The 18,431-nt window shown below is 31.9% G+C and overlaps 1 protein-coding gene and 1 long non-coding RNA gene across 4 annotated transcripts; one reads left to right on the forward strand and one right to left on the reverse strand.

The window, feature by feature from the left end:
* Positions 1-1,205: 1,205 nt before the first annotated feature.
* LOC132749707 (uncharacterized) lies at positions 1,206-11,750 on the reverse strand. Of its 2 annotated transcripts, XM_060739581.1 has the most exons (8): positions 11,602-11,750; positions 10,934-11,129; positions 10,399-10,556; positions 9,108-9,197; positions 8,462-8,576; positions 2,608-2,774; positions 1,829-1,918; positions 1,206-1,421 (listed from the first exon to the last, which is right to left on the reverse strand). In XM_060739581.1, the coding sequence occupies exons 2-8, from the start codon at positions 10,944-10,946 to the stop codon at positions 1,263-1,265; spliced, it is 792 nt and encodes a 263-aa protein (XP_060595564.1). In that variant the 5' UTR covers positions 10,947-11,129; positions 11,602-11,750; the 3' UTR covers positions 1,206-1,262. The 2 variants fall into 2 exon arrangements, with proteins under 2 accessions (XP_060595564.1, XP_060595563.1); XM_060739580.1 differs by lacking the exons at positions 1,206-1,421; positions 1,829-1,918; positions 2,608-2,774 and adding an exon at positions 6,216-7,545 and having other exon boundaries at positions 11,602-11,749.
* Positions 11,751-15,110: 3,360 nt separating this feature from the next.
* On the forward strand, positions 15,111-18,026 carry LOC132749710 (uncharacterized). Of its 2 annotated transcripts, XR_009628458.1 has the most exons (4): positions 15,111-15,191; positions 15,300-15,471; positions 16,470-16,602; positions 16,953-18,026. It is a non-coding gene; the product is annotated as an uncharacterized LOC132749710 (long non-coding RNA). The 2 variants fall into 2 exon arrangements; XR_009628457.1 differs by having other exon boundaries at positions 15,153-15,471.
* The last annotated feature ends 405 nt before the right edge of the window (positions 18,027-18,431 follow it).

Genomic DNA, 18,431 nt, shown 5'->3' on the forward strand with positions numbered 1-18,431 from the left:
CAGATTTTGATTTCATTTGATTTTTAAAATGGATATAAAAGATTAACACTGTTTAATACACTAGTGTATCAAATCGCCTAAAATATCAATAATTACAATACATTTTGCTGATGAAATAAATATCATGATAGACATTCGTAATTACATAATAGTTAATAACAATTTTGCATTTCTTTCTATTTTGACCACTGCTCAAAACAGTTTATGTCCCATGTTAGAGTCTATAAACTAATTGTACTTATAGTTGAAACGGATGTCTTTCTGTACTTATATTTGAAACGGATGTCTTTCTGATCAGAACTGTATTTTTTTTTAATGTATCACATTTCAGCTAGCCCGACTCTTCTAATAAGTCTAAACAGTTTTAATATATATTCTCAATCTAGTAACACCATGGCAAACAAAAACGGTGTCAGTTCACGTCAGCAATGGCGAGCTACGCTCACAGGAATTTCAAAAATTTACATTGCATTACAAAATAACGGCGGACAGTTCCCATACCGCTTTTCATACTTCACAGCCACACTAGAATTGCACAAAGGGTGCTGCAAATGAATGTGATAAAATAATGGGGGAAAAAGGTACAAAAGATCATAGACAGTGAGCAACCTAACCAACAATCCAAATTCATATCAACTCAGGAAACCCTAAAATTGCTAACAAAATAACTTGAAGATATACTTTTTTAAAACCTTTCTTCGTAGTTTATACTAGTAGGACAAAGATAACTATAACCGTTCCAAAAAAAATCAAAGAAATGATATAAAGACATAGAATAAAATTAGATATTATCGTGAAATCATTTATTTCGCAGGCATAAAATTTGGTGCATATGCCACAAAACGTGTATTCTCAACCAAAACCTAACTAAATAAAATTTTAATTACTGATGGTATACATTTGAGAGAAAAAAATCTGGAAAAAGGTAGATACCTCAGAAGCATTTATCACAACAAAATTACAAGAAAATCGCAGACTCGGTTTGAATTTTACAGTACATGAGGGATAATGTAAAAGTGCAATGACAGTCAGCACTCACAACCTGACATCTCAAACTGTCGATACTTTTAAAAGTCTACGTATGAAAATTAAAGATCATTATTGTTTCTTTCTTATTCTAAATCGTGTTGGTTTTTTTACAAGGTCATCTGATCAAGGAGCATTTATTTTAATTGTGTTTAAAATTAGCTTTAGTTGGTTACTGAAAAATTTAAAAGAAACTCCAACACGTTGACCCTCTAAAGTAGAGACAGGGCATACTTTTAACTAAACAAAACTGTAAGTTTATACATATCAGGCATACTACCTTCGAGCTTCAATTCTTCATTTGAACATGCAACGACACCATATATCCCAGAAAGTCCAAACCCTAAAGTAATGGCTAATACAGTTACACTAAACCACACCACCATTAGTATTGTCTGAAATTGCATACATAATTTACTATAGCTGAAGGGTTCAGTATTCAAGGCTTCATGGGGGTCCCTCCGCCCTCTCAGGCACTGCGAGTACGGACCTCTGAAGGGTTCTCCTGGGCCGGGTTTTTTATATTAGTATTTTACTGAATTTGTTTCACTTAAGATTCAGAACTGTCGGTTCGAAACCAGCAAGAGATTTTGAATATTCCCCCGTGTAAGGTAGCATTTCCAGAAGTAGTATTTGAAAGTCGCGATATGAGTTTTATAGTCGGTGTGCCATTAACCTATTATAATTTAATTATAAAACAATGTAATCTAATAAAAAAAACAACAACAACAAAATCCACGCATATATTTTTAATGCCTTCGAGTGGTAAGAAATATTCATTTAGATAATCTATATTACGTACGCAACACTCAAAACAACCTGACGTGTAGCCTCCGAGTGATTTTTTGTCCTCACTATAAATTTTCATTGGAAAACACGACAGTATCATTGCCTGAAAAATCAACACAACAATGTCATTAAAAAATAACAAATGTACAAGCAGTTTATGAACATTTCTTTAAACTTAAAAGCTCATTTGGAAAACAATACCGTAAATACCTCCAAATTAAGCAGGCAATTTTCTGTACAAAAAACCAAAGCGTTTCAAACGATGACGTAGATTGGTACCACAGAGAGTGAAATAAAATATCAGAAATTCATGCTGGTTCGAGTGAAACCTGTTTAAACTAAAAGTAAAATGTAAATGTACCATAACTCGAAAATGAGAACGGTGGGTGACCCCATTTTTTTCAGTTTAAAATGTATATGTTATCATATTCTAATAACATGCAAAGTTTAAAATAATTCTATTGAACAGTTTTAATTTTGCTTATATGTCTATATGAAAACTTCGGAAAACGCCTTTAAATATTGGAAAAAAATCAAATCGGGAAAAAATGCAGTTGGAGGAAATTCCAATCGGATTTTGACAAAATTTAATGACTACTTGACCCAATTTCCGAGATCAATTGTCACGGATAAATTATGCCTCGCCCGAGTATCGAACAAGCTATCCCTGAATTACTAACCCGATGTTCTCTCCACTGAGCTTTTCAGGTGAACGTAGTAAAACACTTTTTGTCTTTTAATTTTCATTAAGTTTAACTTTCTTTTATATCCGACAACAAGGTCGATACATACCGGTATTCCCGCAATCATTGCTCCGCCAGCAGTGAAAGGAAATTCCCTTTGTGATTCCGTTACTGAGACGGATGCAAGACCAACCACTATGGAAACTATCGAGATAATCAGCATTATCCAACCAAGTATACATATACGTCTGGTCAATCTTATCCTTTCATCGAATTCTGCAATAGTATATAATATTGATTTCATATAATATGTTTTAGAAGTTGATATAATATGTTATATGTATTGGAAAGTACTTATATCTATTTTTTACTATCTGAATAAAGGAAACTTTTGATTTATTGTGACGTCAGGCTCATGAGTTTGTATCACTAGCGTTGACTGTTTTAATAGAACCATTACATCGGATAATTTGTTACGTCCGTGACCGAGTGAACTTCAAACCATAAGGCCCCACACCGCACTATGTTCGAATCCCGGTAGGGAGGAAGCTTTCCGCAAGTGAGATAGCTTTCTTGCTTGCTTACGGAACGTCGGTGGTTCTATTCAGGTGCCGGTTCGTACCTGAAATAATGCACGGAAGGACACCAGAAGTCTTCCTCACCAATAAAGTTGGAAAGTCACCATGTGAATGATGTGACGTCAACTGTGTAAGTGTGCCGTAAAACACAACCAAACATTTCAAAAAATAACAATCTCATTTTTTCCCTTTGCTAAATCTTTTTAAAAGTTTTTACAGCTTTTCTAAGATTATAAAAGATACAGTGTATGAAAGATTGGTGCAATGAAAAATTGATGAGGCATCTTCAACTTCATTTAAACACCAGAAAATTACAGCTCATTGGGCACTTTGTATTCATCCTTCATTCATCTAAATTCAGATAATTTATGAAAGATATAAGCACGTTTTAGGCATAAGTCATAAGTTTTTATTTCAATGTAGTTTTGACTTTTTTAACTTGTTCCAAAAGCCCAAATCAAAGGGCAAGAAATAGCAAAGTTGATTATTTCCGGTTTACCACTATTTTTCATAAGTGCGGGTGTTTTAATATACATATTGTCTGCGAATGTTTCAAATTCCAAATTTTACCATTTCATGTAAATTGTTGAATACTGCTCAAGCGTGGACGGTAACTGCACTTTCCAACAGAACAGTACATAAACAGGCTCAATCAAACAGCCTGTAACATTTTCAATTGTGTGGCTTGGGTATTCTTTAGGGATTCTCTATTTCTCTCTACTTTAAAAGACATTGCATATGTAGAATAGAGCTTATTTTGAGTAGGCTATGTTTTTCAATGTGTGCTTTATTTCAATCATTGTATTGAGAAAAAAAATGAAACCGTTTTCTGTAACAACATTGAAACATATACTAGTACATGGCATTATTAACATATCACGAGATTAACGTTAATTTCGAATTTTTGACACCGGTATGTCCATTTAAAAATGTGTTTCCTTGATAATTCGAACACATGTCTACCGCAAATACTCGTACATGATTCTAGCACGTCCGTGATTATTATTTTTTTAATGTTCCTGTCAACAAAGACAAATTTATGTTGCCACGCATGCATTACCGTGACGTCATGCTGATGTCAACACGCACTTTATCTCACAGATCACTAAATCACATTGTCATGGGGTTGAATATATAAGTTTACCTGTGACAAACATAATCCAGTCATTCACACGTTTTCATCTGTTTATAAAATACAATAGTTTATAGAATACTTAAACGAATATTCCTGAAAGTTCAAACAGCAAAAGGACTCTAGGTGATTTTGAAATAGACCTTTACTAAATTTAGATAATTGTTCAGTTAACCGGTCGAAATACCTCGGTATTTGTTTACTTTGTTAAGGTTCTCTTATCGGTATGACCTCCAATATTACTTGAGTTTGAAAACATTTAAGGTAGTAGAAGAACCTCATTTCTGAAGAGTATTTCATTTTCAATGAGGATAGGGCGTTTGTTAAAAGACCCTGTAACTCAATTTTTTATGGTTTTATATCATAAATATATTGCTCAAATGAAGATTTGTTAATATTATAAGTTTCAAAAAGCATTATTTGTAAAGATATTACCGACTTTACATTTTCATGGTAATAAACCATGCAATAAGTAAGAAAGATAGTAACTGTTAACTTAGATCACCGTAAATACCCATCCTATTACATTAATAAAGGGATGTAATAAGAAAGTTATTTTTATTTTCTATAAAATATACATATAATGTGGACAAATATTTGCAGTACATATTTTACATATAAATTTACAGATAAATTTTTTAATTGATCTCATTTTTTTAAAGATATGCCTTTCTGTAGTTTTGTTTGTATCTTTATAACCACTTTTTAAGTAAGATTAAGATAAAATAAGTAAAACTCATGTTTATCTGATGATACATAGTTGTTGTTGTTGTTGTTGTTGTTGTATTATATAACTTATATAGAAAAGATCAACCTAAATCATTAATATTTTTCAAACGGGATGGTTATTTTTTTGTATTTGTGTCAAGATAAAGTCATGATAAAGTTTAATGATGTAAAGTTTTGATTGACTTTTGAAACATTGTCAATCAAACATCTAATGCCTTAAAGAGATCAATTTACCTTTCACCTGCAGAATTTTTGTTTGATATGGATTTGCCTGGTATAAAATTAGAAATATATGCGAGTCCATTCAAAGTCTAAGGGATTTCAATATCCCAATACAAACTATTGGGATATTGAAATCCCTTAGACTTTGAATGGACCATTCAAATATCCCAATAGTTTGTATTGGGATATTGAAATCCCTTAGACTTTGAATGGACTCGCATATATTTCTAATTACAAACTATAGCTACCAGTTATCGATAGGACTTTACTAAAATCAGATGTAAAAAAAACAACAAAAATTTATAATCACTATTATTTGGTATTTATATTTTTATAATTGCCATTATTACAATTATCATTGTTATTATAATTGCAGTCAAACCTGTGAATAAAGGTCATTCTTTGGAGAAATCAAACATGTCCTTTATAGACAAATGGTCTTTATTTGGAGGTAAGTCTGTTCTTTATAATCAATAAATGGTTGTCGAAGAGTGGTCATTTATTTACAAGGTGATCTTAATAATCATCATAATTATCATCATCAATATGACCATAAAACAAAATAAAATAATAAAAATAATGATATTAATAATAATAGATCTAATTATTATTATTATTTTAACACAAATTAGAATAAAGATAATAATGATAATAATAATAATAATGATAATAATAGATCTAATAATAATAATAATATTATTACTATTACTGCTATTATTATTATTATTAATGATAATAATAATAATATAAATACTATTACTACTATTATTATAATTTTTTTATTAATAATAATAATAATAGCAGTAATAGTGTTAAGTATTATTATTATTATTATTATTATACACCAGTTTATAGCTTCCAAACCTTCATTCGCCTCAGATTAAATAATAAAATTAGGACATAATTTAGACATTTACGTACAACTGCGTTATTTTTCAGGGTAATATTTGTCTATATTTGTCCGACAAACATCACTAAAATACAATATTAGATCTATAAATAATATTGCGTATTTAAAGATGCAATCAGGAAAGGCAATAAAGGGAACGCTTACAGTTTCTCTATGGTGATAACAACTTTATGAAAAAATCACACAATTACACAAGTCATCAAATAAAAACAGAATTTATTTTCCCCTGAGTCAGTACAGGTTTCAGAGAGAACAGATTATAGATATTAAACAGATAAATTATGTACTTGAATGTATTTGTCTCAAAAGAAATACTAGTAAGTAATAACGAAACGGGTTGTTCAAAAACAAAATGTACGTAGAGTAGTTTTTATGATGTTCTGTCATTAAACTCTTACTTTTTTCATTTGATTCCCCTGTGGCCGAGGGGTTGAGGCAACAGTACGTAGCCACCATTTATCCCTGCGTGATTATAAGAGGCTACTAAATGGGTTCGAATTAGTGGAGTCCCTGCATCACTTAGCTCCAAATGGTGAGGTGGTTTTGACCACTGGTGTTGCTGTTGGTTTCTAACACCCTAGGTTAACCAAATGCATCTTTCTTGTTTCGGCGGCACATAACCTACTTTGTGTTGGAACGCCGTAAAACATAACTATCAAACAAACACATTTTCATTTGCAGCGTTTCCCCTGACCATATAATGTACCTACTCTCTATTTGAGCTTCTTTTCTTACATGCATTAATAGTTTCATACTCTCTATTTGAGCTTCTTTTCTTACATGCATTAATAGTTTCATACTCTCTATTTGAGCTTCTTTTCTTACATGCATTAATAGTTTCATACTCTCTATTTGAGCTTCTTTTCTTACATGCATTTATAGTTTCAAACACTTTATCCCTTTATATTCAAATAAATTCAAAAAGACTATTTTCTTGTCACGTGAATTTAGTCCCATTAAATTTGCGCTTCTTCTTTACATACGTTTTACAAGAATTTCATAAGTAACATTAATACTACACAGGTGTAGCGAAGGTCTGTTCCTTCTTCATAACTTCGTCATATGACGGTGGTGGATCAGTATACCGGCTTTCAACCCTATCGGAGCGGCTTGGACCGGTTTCTTCTGTCACATAAGCTTCCGGGAATTGCTGTCTGATATCACTAGCATTTGGAGCAGACGGCTCGTTTATCGTCCTGTTATTTTCATCAACATTTGTACTGTCTGCCAGAGAGCGGAAGTTATTCGTTCTATCCTCAGATAATGTTCCCTGGTGTCGGCTGTAGTAACGCTGTCGTTCGATAGAGTCGTTGTAATATCCGTAAGAATCAGCACTTGCCAATAAAGGCATGCCGAACTTTGCAGCGTTACAACAGCACGTGAAAAATATTGCCAATGATAAAATGAATAAGATTAAAGTTAGAATTATTGTCACAATAGAAATTGCCATTTTGGATTCAGCAGCACTGGAACATGCTGGAAAACAAAACATAAGCAGGAAAAATAAATAAGTTAAGTCAAGAAGTACAAACATAATGCAACTGACATAATTACTAATAAAAAAAATAAAACTGACATAACTACTAATGAAACTAACGTATAATAACTGAGACTGACATAATTACTTAAGCTTCAAAATGCTTTGTACACCTATCAAGTAAGCCGAAAGTACTTCAAACTTAAAAGGTAAGGACAGTTTAGTTATTGTTACTCTTGGTTTATTTTTGTTACAGTTAGATTTAGTTGACAATTTCAGATCATCACAGTATTTTTGTTCGGCTACGCCTCGGGTAACGTTATTTTCCTCGGGATGATATTTTTACTGTTACCCACAAACCCATGTGTTATTTATATACTGTTAGATTCAAAAAGGAGATACACGAATGTTCTTTGAATCACAGACTTCGTAAATGGTCCAACAATTAAAGCAGCACGCCAGATTCATGTTAATTTTCATGAAAATTTTGGAATTGTATTTAAAAGTAAAATATTGTGAGGTGAACAAATAAAGCAATTTACATATTGCAATCGGCACTTACAATCCATGAAAATTACCAAAAAGTGGTCAACATATTCAAAGAACAGCCCTTACTGCGTTAGTAACCCAGTAGATATATGGTGATAAAGTACTGACAAATCAGTCTTAAACCGCACATATCATGTACAATATAACTTGGATCTTGAATGCTTTTACGTTTCTTAAAGTTTCAGTACACTTTTCTCAATTTTGATTTTCTTAAAATATTTTGGCTCATCTGGATGCGTGCAGCTTTAAAGGTTATATAAAAACGCAAACAAAATTTTGATAAAATATGCAAAGAAAAGAAGGAAAACTCGAAGGAAACTCAGTTAAGTTATTTGTTGACAAATCCACATATACTACGATAACTACCTTTGAGCTTCAATTCTTGATTAGAACAGGCTACCACGCCGTATATACCAGAGAGTCCAAACCCAAGAATGATAGCTAATATTGTAATACTAAACCAGACCACCATTAGTAATGTCTGAAAATATATATAGCATAAAATAATTAATCTATAGCTGCAGTCGGTTTCCGCAATTGCTTAGTTCAGAGATACCGACTTTGATTATCATGTGTCGCTGTCTGTTTTTGGTTCGAATATAAAAAGGGCCTTTAAATTCTTTTATGCGATAAGGCTATCAAGCTATATATCTTATGTATGATCACCTAAGGTACCAACTCACGCCAAATTATGCACATAGGGCATCGAAATACTTATGAAACAGTAAAGCGCGAAAATTGCCAAATGGCCTTGGAATTTTTACGTATTTAACAAAATTTTAATGCTAGGAGCGTGGGCGGTTGTTTGCTTTAACCGTTTCCGCCCATGAACACACTCTATTTAACATGTAATATGCTGCCGGTTGGACGTTGAATAAGGTTTCGATTGGTTATTATTTAAAACCACCCAAATATATGTATTACAGGAAAATACGCCATTTGAAATGTTACCTAAAAAAATTCAGAAATCTTTTTTAAAATACATTTTGTAAATGAATTAAATATTACTTACGCAACAATCAAAACAACCTGTCGTGCTGCCTCCACGTGACTTTTTGTCTTCACTATACATAGCCATGGGACAACACGACAAAAATAATGCCTGAAAAAGTCAACATAATAAAAAATTATCAAGATTTATTGTAAGTTTAATTGAAAACGTGTCTGTCTCTCAACCCAGAGATCATGGGTTCGACCCTACTCAGGTCACGGCCATGTTTCTTCACATGTTTCTTCATATGACACCAGTACTGGTAGATTCCAGGGAGCGGACTCGAAAGTGATTAATATAAGTTGCAAGAACTTGTTTCGCAATCGAGCTAAAAAAATGTTTAAACCAAAACGTCCTGAATAAGCAATTTCTTTAGCAAAAACATTCGGAGCACTTCAAGTGAAACGACGTAGATCGGTACCTACCACAGACTGGACAGTCATAACATATCTATAATTCAGGTTTATCCAAAATATAATTGTTAAACCTGAAAAAAGTTAAACAATTATATCTTATTTAGTTTTAAGTCGATACAAAAAGGAACAATTAATCAATAATTGATTCAAATAACTATGTAGTTATATATGAACAAGGAAACTATAACATAGTCTACACACGTGTACAGTCATATCAATGCGATTACAAAACACCTTAGAACAATAAACTCGTCAAATATCTGGTTCCAGACTGTTTCTTCACTTAAACCTGTCATAACAAGACTATGATGAGGGAGTTATTTAAGAGTTAAAACCATACTGTAAAATAATATAAAAAATATAGCAGATTTCGTAGTGAAAAAAAAGATCCTTGCCAGAAAATGTCAACTGTAAGGTGGAATCCTTTGGCGTGATTAATGATAATGATTAGTCCGCTTTCAATAAATTCAACTACTCATATGCAGCAACACATAACTTTCTATAAAGATCCTGTACGTATGTTGCAATTAATGTTGTTACCACACTTAAGAGAAATTTTATATATGTATATAATTATGCTTCTAAAACAATTTTCAAACATCGAAGAATATGGAAAATATGTACTACAAATATTTGACCACATTGTATGTAATTATTTAAAAATATATGCATTCATTTCTTATTGAAAAATTTGTCTCAGACTTTATAGAAAATAAATTTCAAATTACCTCCCTTTATTAACCCTTAAATGTAAATTCAGTAAAATCTGTACAAATAAGCTTTTTGGAACATACAATATTGATAAATCTTCATTTGAGCATTATATTTATGATATAAAACCATAAAAAATGAGTTACAGGATCTTTAAGAGGGTCAACTATGCGGATGATACATACCGGTATTCCTGCAATCATAGCACCTCCGGCAGTGAAAGGAAATTCCACTTGCGTTACCGTCACGGAGACGGAAAAAATACCAATCGCTATGGCAACAATCGAGATAACCAACGTTATCCCACCAAGTATACATATACGCCTGGTCAATGATAACCTGCCTGCAATGGAATTATTATTTCATTAATGAATGATGGTTAGGAAACTACCCGCCTGTATGACTGAAAAACTGTCGGGAAAAGGCGTAAAATGAAACAAACAAACAAACAAACATTAATAAATAGATTTTAAATAAGGCGAGTTCGAATACAAAGAAAATAAGTAGTCTTTGACCTTCAATAAGATCTATGGACGCTAGGTTCGTAAGGTATATAACAAAATCGTTGTGTCTAAAGCTTTCATTTAATATTATAGCTAAGGAATCATAATTTCATAACTTTAAGCTCGTCGCTTTATTTAAAGCGATTGCTTTCGCTTTCATAAACCATTGAATAACTTAATTTCTACTTAAAACATGAATTGAAATAGATATACTTACCTCCCGAAGGCATTTTTCAATATGTTTCTTTAGTTACCCAACTGCTATGTCACTTTTACACGGCAACTTAATATATGTGTAATATTTAGACTAATAATAAACTCCGCCAATATCCAATTGAACGCAGGAAAAGAAGGATTCATCATACATTTACTTGCTATCAGTGTTTTTATTTTCAGTTAAAATCGGATGTATTCTGAAAGAAATCAGCATGTTTAAAGCAGAAGTCTATCTTTATTTCGGTGCTTTATAAACCTATTGATACGTACACAGTTCAATACTTCCGGTATATGGCTATACACTATGTTTGTACATTATATTCAGATGACCTTGAACCCAGGATGATGAATATCTTAAATATACTTTTTGTTCACTGATTAAGAATTCCGTGTTTAAACAATTATGTTAGTGATTAAAATTTCATAATTTAAAACTAATATCAATTTTGACAATATGTACAAGATTAAACGTTGACAAAATCTGTTTTCTTTAACCCAAAAACTGACAAGTATTTTACAGCGTTTATCGATCTTAACTCTCAAAAAGATAAATAAAGGCGTCACACAGCATAAAACAGTATTTATATGATTATTATTGTACCAGCAATTCCCTTAACAGATCCATGTATAGAATTTACAATGTATGACTATTATTAAATCAATGTTTACCTGTGTCAAGCATAATCCGTCAACTCGTTTTTCACCTGATCACCCTGTATAACAGTTCATATAAATGAATGTTCAGGAGAGATAAAATGTTGTATTATAAGCTCGCTTTCATTATCATTCTACAGTCAACAGGGTGATTTGTTAAATCTAGGTTAACGTACTTTGGATTTGTTTACTTTTAAAAGTTCTCTTATCGTTATGTTTTTCAATACTTATTTTGATAACATCTAAAAACATGCTCCATGATAAATGATTGATAAAACATTGATAGCCGAAAAAAAAAGATGTAAATAAGATTCAAAGAATGCAAATTGAAGACTGACGAATAAGGACATCTGTAAATTTTATGGAAGGATGGTTCATTTTGCTCTCAAACATTTAGTCTCACAACACCGTTTGGTTTGGTTTATACAGAATTTATTTTAGTTCGATTGTGTAGGAAGGTATAAGCTTATAGATACACTTTAGATAACGTTCCTAGAACCAGCCAGTACTGAGCAATAAGTGTAAAGATTCTTGCTCAAGGAAACAACGACTTGCCCCTGACTGGGTTTGAACCCATGCGGCCAGCGTTCATTAGATTACTAGTCCTACGCGTTAACCACTCGGCCATGCCACCGTTTAAAATGCAACATAACAGCTATAAAGTATTTGCATGTAAACGTAAAATTGCATTATTTAGTATTCAAAGCTTGCACTACCCAAAACGACATGAAGGGAACGCTTAAAGTTTGCTATGGGTAAATTAACATCTTCATTCAAAAATTATTTAGTTTACTCGTCATCAAGTTAAACAGGAAATTGAATATTTTAAACATATTATCATTATTTATCTTTAGTTGTAGTATCTCTCACAGAAACATATTGTCTCAAATGTAGACTATTGTAAAGTTTATTGTAAATGACTCATTAATTAAGTACTTACATCCCATAATTGTTTCATTCCTTGTGCTATCCTGCTCTGAATGACACAAAGATCATTTACTTACTGTGTGAAAATAGCGCTCAAATCTATTAAATATTTATTTGTTTCAGGGTCATTATTTATCTTTAGGTTTTAGATCGTTGTTTACTTATTCACTTCCATGTAAAAATAATAATCTCGATTTCTGGGACGCACCCCCCCCCCCCGCACCATTTGCGTGCTACATGCTAGAGGGAAATTCCCAATGGAGCTTGCATGATATAAACAGACTGGGATAACAGACAGGCATCTGAGACTTGTACTGATTTCATATTCCTATCGATTCGTTCATAAAGTGAAACTTATAACTTCTGGATAAAATTTTAACTATATTTTTCAGTAATTCACATATAACGTTCGAGTTGAGAGTGTTTTAAGATTTGTTGGAATGCTTTAATACTGTTATTTGAAAATGTGGGACTAAAATCTCGTTAACTCAATAGTTTTACTACATGATTAACACTTCATTTAAGCTAATCTTTCCAAATTCATATAATCTATCGAAAGGGCGGGTAGTTAAAAAAATAAGTTACTAATCAAATCGTGATATAGAGGATATTTGTTTAGTTCAGTGTAAGATCGGAATATATTTCACCGAGTGAGCACCAAAAGGTATATTTCACGAGTGGCGCAGCCACGAGTGAAATATGAACTTTTGGTGTTCACAAGGTGAAATATATTTCGATCTTACACTAAACTAAACAAATTTTCTTTTTATTTCATGCAAAGAAACGTTTTAAAAAGACATTAAACCTAATACTGAATGAAAAGCGCGCCAAATAATAATACAACGTGACGTCATTTACGACGTCACGTCATGAAGTTGGTACCCAGTACTGTGCACGCTGGTATTTCACTGAAACAACGTAAGGGGCTTAAATTCAAAACAGTGAAATTATCAAAGTGATAATTTCACTGTTTCTAACAGTGAAATTACCAGTTTTATTTCACTGATATATTTCTATAAACCACCGAAAAGCATGTAATAAATTGGTAATAACTTGTGATTTCTGACAGTTTTGTTCAATGTCCATCTGCGTGTATTTATCTTTAACAATAAATCTTCGGGTCTTCAGTTAAGATTCGACTTCTGCCATCAACTATTTTCAAATTATTGTTAAAATTTAAGAACCTAGACTTCAAATTCAACTCTACTATAAATTATTTTCACATCATTATTCAAATCTTAGAACCTGTAAATCATTGACTGTGCTACAAATATTTTCTTTGCACACAAAGAGTAAAATGCATGTGTAAATAGTTATTTATTACAGGTATTACAGAGATTTTCATCACCGTTCTGTTATTTTAAGGTACGAAACTATTTCTACATGTGGAATACTACTTTATCAGATAGGAATACGAACTTCAATACATGACCAGTGAATAGGTCCTGATTCATATAATTTCTTCATAATTATAACCGCGTTAATTATTTTGGTCTATCATCAAATGGAATTTTGAAAGCCTTACTAAATATATGAGATTTCCAAGTGCCGCCAATGTCAATGAGGAATTAATACCTTCGATTGTTGCAGATCTTTTATAATAGTGTATCAAACAACCATTTCTAAAACAAAGTATTTTAAATGTATAAGTGGTATGTAAAGTTATTAGTTGATAGTTATTAACAACAAATTCTTATAGTTCCATCACATCATATCATTTCGTTGCAAAATTTAAATTTAGGGCGTCCGTGACCGAGTGGTTAAGTTCGTTAACTTGAAACCTCTTCCTCCTTACCGCTGTCGATTCGTATCACGTCAAGGACTTAGAATACTTTCATGGGAGGAAGCTGTCCAGCTAGCGTACGGAACGTCGGTTTGTACTGAGGTGCCCTTTCGTGCCTGAAATAATGCACAGAGAGGTCCGAGGACTTCCTCCGCCAAGCTGGAAAGTCGCCATATGACTTAAACTGTGTAAGTGCGACATAAAACCCAAACAAAATGTAATTTTTATATACAGGGTGAATGATAATCATGAGATGAATGTTGTAATGGTAAAAATCCCCCCCCCCCCAAATTTAATTTTTGTGAAAAAAATATTACTTATTTAAAATATGAAAATTATAACAGTTTGATAAGAGGTATGATTTCATTTTCGGAAATGAAATACGAAATATCAAATTGATTAGCTGCTTTTCGATTCTCAAAGAGGTCTGTAAGAGAAACACTCTGCAAAAAATAATAAAAATATTAAAGATATATATATGTATATATGTGTTTTGATGAATGTTTAGTTTCAAAGCTGATATATATAAGGCGATATCAATGAAACTAGAAGTTTTTTTTATTAAATATTTCACAATGAATCACCTATTCCGGTTATATTTGAATTAATTTCCTCAAGTTTTCATATCTTGTACATACAAATATGAAATAGCCCCACGCCATCCAATAAAATAGCCCCGCGCCAGCCACTCTTATATTAAACAGGAAACTTATATACTTGAACTTTTTTGGCTTTGATTGAAGTACCTATCACCGAAACATATTGTCTCAAGACGGAATGTAAGTAGTATATTGTGTAGGTTTTATGATTCATTTTGCCCTCACTTCCCGTAATTGTTTGCAGCGTTTCTCGCACTGACTGTACTAACTTTGTGAAAATAGCGCTCGGATAAATTGTATGTATAACTTGTTGCAGCGTCTGTTTCAAGGTTTTTACTTCGTTGTTTATTATTTACCACTATGTAAAATATTAATCTTGTGTTCTGGGACGTTTTTTTTCCCAGCTGCGTAGAGAAATACTCTATACTGTAAAGAGTTGGCATGATATAAACAAACTGGGATAACAGACTGGCATCTGAGACTCTTGTATTGATTCAATAATGCAGGATTGCTTTCCTATCGATTAGTTGATCAAGTGAAAGTTATAACTCATGGATAGAATCTAAAATTGCAAAGGTAACTTTTATTTTCAGTAAATTTCACATTTATCGCACATGTTGAACCTATTTTAAGATTTTGTTTCAATGATTTAAATGCTAGGGTAAATTAAATTGTAAAACTTGTCGTTAACATAATTATCTTTACTAAAGACTAATAATTCATTTATAATACTCCACAAACTAACATGCCTCTTATTCATTTGTTATTTCCCTGAGAAAATAATGTTAGAATAGATGTCTAGAGATAACATGATCAATGTGAAAACTTAACTTATCTATTTGCTGTTATGTATCTTGACAGTTTTGTGCAATATCTTTCTACTTGTATATCTATTTCATACTTGTTTTTATTCTGCACGGCCTAACTTTAGAGTCGATTCTGCTATCAAGAAGTTTCCAGTCATTTTTCACATTTTAGAACCTGTATCTCGTAGACTGTATTTTCATTCTTATAGCTCTAGGTATGGGTGTACACGAAGAGTAAAATAACTGCACGTGTAAATTGTTATTTTATCACAGGTATTCCTCAGGTTTTCATCATTGTTCTGTTATTGAGGTACGAAGCTATTTTTTACCGGAGGATTATTACTATCGCAATATGTCAGAAAGCGAAATTCAACACATGTTCAGTCATTAGGTCCTAATTGGTATAATTTCTGCGCAGTTATAACCAGAGGGAATTGCTTTGGTCTCACGCCAAGTGGCATCGAAATTGAACGCTTTGTTTACGTAACATTATTTAACACTTTATCAGGCTTAATCAATAAAGAGATTCCTTCTTTTACATAATAATATTGATTATTGATGTATTTGTATTTAATTTGTTACTAGTGTTTTACCAGCGCTGTCCTTTTCTAAGTAAATAAATATTACCCTCTCCGCTTGTATGGCTTATTTGAATTACATAAAATTGTTTGGTCTAAATGTCAGTGGAACGCGTAACGTTTCGCTAACCTACATAATGTTAATATCGTGACAGTATTATTTTAAAGTAATTTTAAATTTTATCAACAGATACAAAATGGATGACGATATAGAAGAAGAATCTATGTTAAAAGCAGCAGATTTTGCAAGAAATAGACGAACTGATGACGTCAGGCGAAGATCAAAACACCCTCATGGAGTAACAGAAACTTCAACACAAACAGTTGAGTAAACAGAATTATATTTTATATTATATTATATTTTATATTATATCTTTAGGTCAAAAATGAAAACCATGAAATATAGTCTAAATTTAAATACAGATAATGATTTTAAGAAATTCAAGTTGTTGTTTTAGAACGATACAAATATTGACTCTTGAGGCTTAACTTCCGGTAGCTGTTGAAACTTGCATTGTGTCACACGTTTATCTCAATTCAATTTAATTTATAACAGCAAATCAAAATTTTGTCATCTACCATTTTCTCGATAGTTTTTTTTCAAAAATTATCATCAATTCTCAAAAAGAATTAAAGAAAATATTGATCTCAATACACAAATATGTCATTTCAGCATGACTTGAACCACAATTCAAGTAAAAGTACAAGATCGACTATATCACGTGATTGGTTTCTTTGGAAGCAGACGACACTGTTGTGCTCATTGACCTTTGCCAGCGTTCTTGGTACAATAACCCAAATTAAACAAATGATGAATATAGGGACCAATCACAAGAATTACAGCTTATTGTTGTGTGTAATGCTAAGTTCTCTCCTTCTTCAGTGCTTTGTAGCTATATTTTTGCTAATACTCACTCACAAGTCACCTGATTGGCTGAAAGATATTAACCACGGGACTGCTCTTATCCAACGGACAATCAATATCATTATGGCGGCAGTTTTTGTTGTATCGTTAATGGAAATTTGTGAATTTGTGCTTATGAATTAAATGAAAGTATATATTGGAGTCAGTGGATTAAATTTACAAAGATTTAATATATGAATTCAAAAAGTTATTTAGTATAAAACAATAGAAGACATAAAACAAAGACAGATGTTTCGAAAAAGTGTTACAATTCTTTTTGGAACATGCACATACAAAAGGTTGTTTGAACTAATTTCGCAGCACTTAAGAAACGATTATGTATGTATTCACTATCACAAAAGTATGTCATAGTAGACACTGTTAAAGTTGATATGATCTCAATTATGTGTAAAAAGAAAAATGTATAGAATTTACAGCTTCTTAAGTGTGATTGACACTGTTATTATGTGTAATGCTGTTATATTCACACAATCAAAATGCGTATATAGCAGTGTTTTAGTTTTGACGCACGTTTATAAATATCAAGACCTTAAGGATTTTATACTGGCTGACGGTACAGACCGGAATATCTAGCTCGAGGGTAACTGTTAACGGCGGTAATGAGGTTCTGGCACCGGTGTAAAGAGTAAATAATCATGTCTGATATGCAAGAAAAGTACAAGAATTTGTCACTGTTACGTTGTATGCTTGTTGGCATTATTCATTTAAAATAGTGCTTATATCTGGATTAAGCACTCAAGGGCTTAGTCTCATTTAAAATATGCACTTACTATATTATATCAAACAGTATGTTCGTAAGAATAAAAATGGTCAATAGATGCATTTCATTATTGATATCTTCTAATGATTTTTTATTATTTTATTTAAAAAAATGTAAGAGTGGTAATCCATACGTTTTGATATTTTTCAACGTTTAACTCCTCCACTTTAAAAAGAGTGGTTGTCAAGTAGACTCATGTTTATAGAATAAGATCTATGTAGTTAACAGTATATGTAGATTAATATCTGATACTCTATTTTGTTTTGTCGAAATAATACTTAATTATATGAAGCAAATTCAATTAGATATTCAATTATTCATATAATATTTTTACTATAATAGTACATTTTTATTCAGGACACAATATTTGGTTACGGAATCAAAATTATTGAAAACAGGGAGAACACTCGAATGTTGTGAGTATATCGCTGTCTAGGTTTGATTGAGTCTGATTATAAATGCTACAT

The sequence above is a fragment of the Ruditapes philippinarum genome, unplaced genomic scaffold (genome assembly GCF_026571515.1).
Source record: "Ruditapes philippinarum isolate M1 unplaced genomic scaffold, ASM2657151v2 ctg73_1_1_1_1, whole genome shotgun sequence".
In the NCBI taxonomy this organism is placed as follows: Eukaryota; Metazoa; Mollusca; class Bivalvia; order Venerida; family Veneridae; genus Ruditapes; species Ruditapes philippinarum.

Coding starts and splice junctions, on each gene's coding strand:
- LOC132749707 (XM_060739580.1), bottom strand. Junction 9,198..10,398: donor CTATGATTGCAGGAATACCG/GTATGTATCATC, acceptor TGACTTTTTCAG/GCATTATTTTTGTCGTGTTG. Junction 7,546..8,461: donor TCAAGAATTGAAGCTCAAAG/GTAGTTATCGTA, acceptor TTTGTTTTCCAG/CATGTTCCAGTGCTGCTGAA.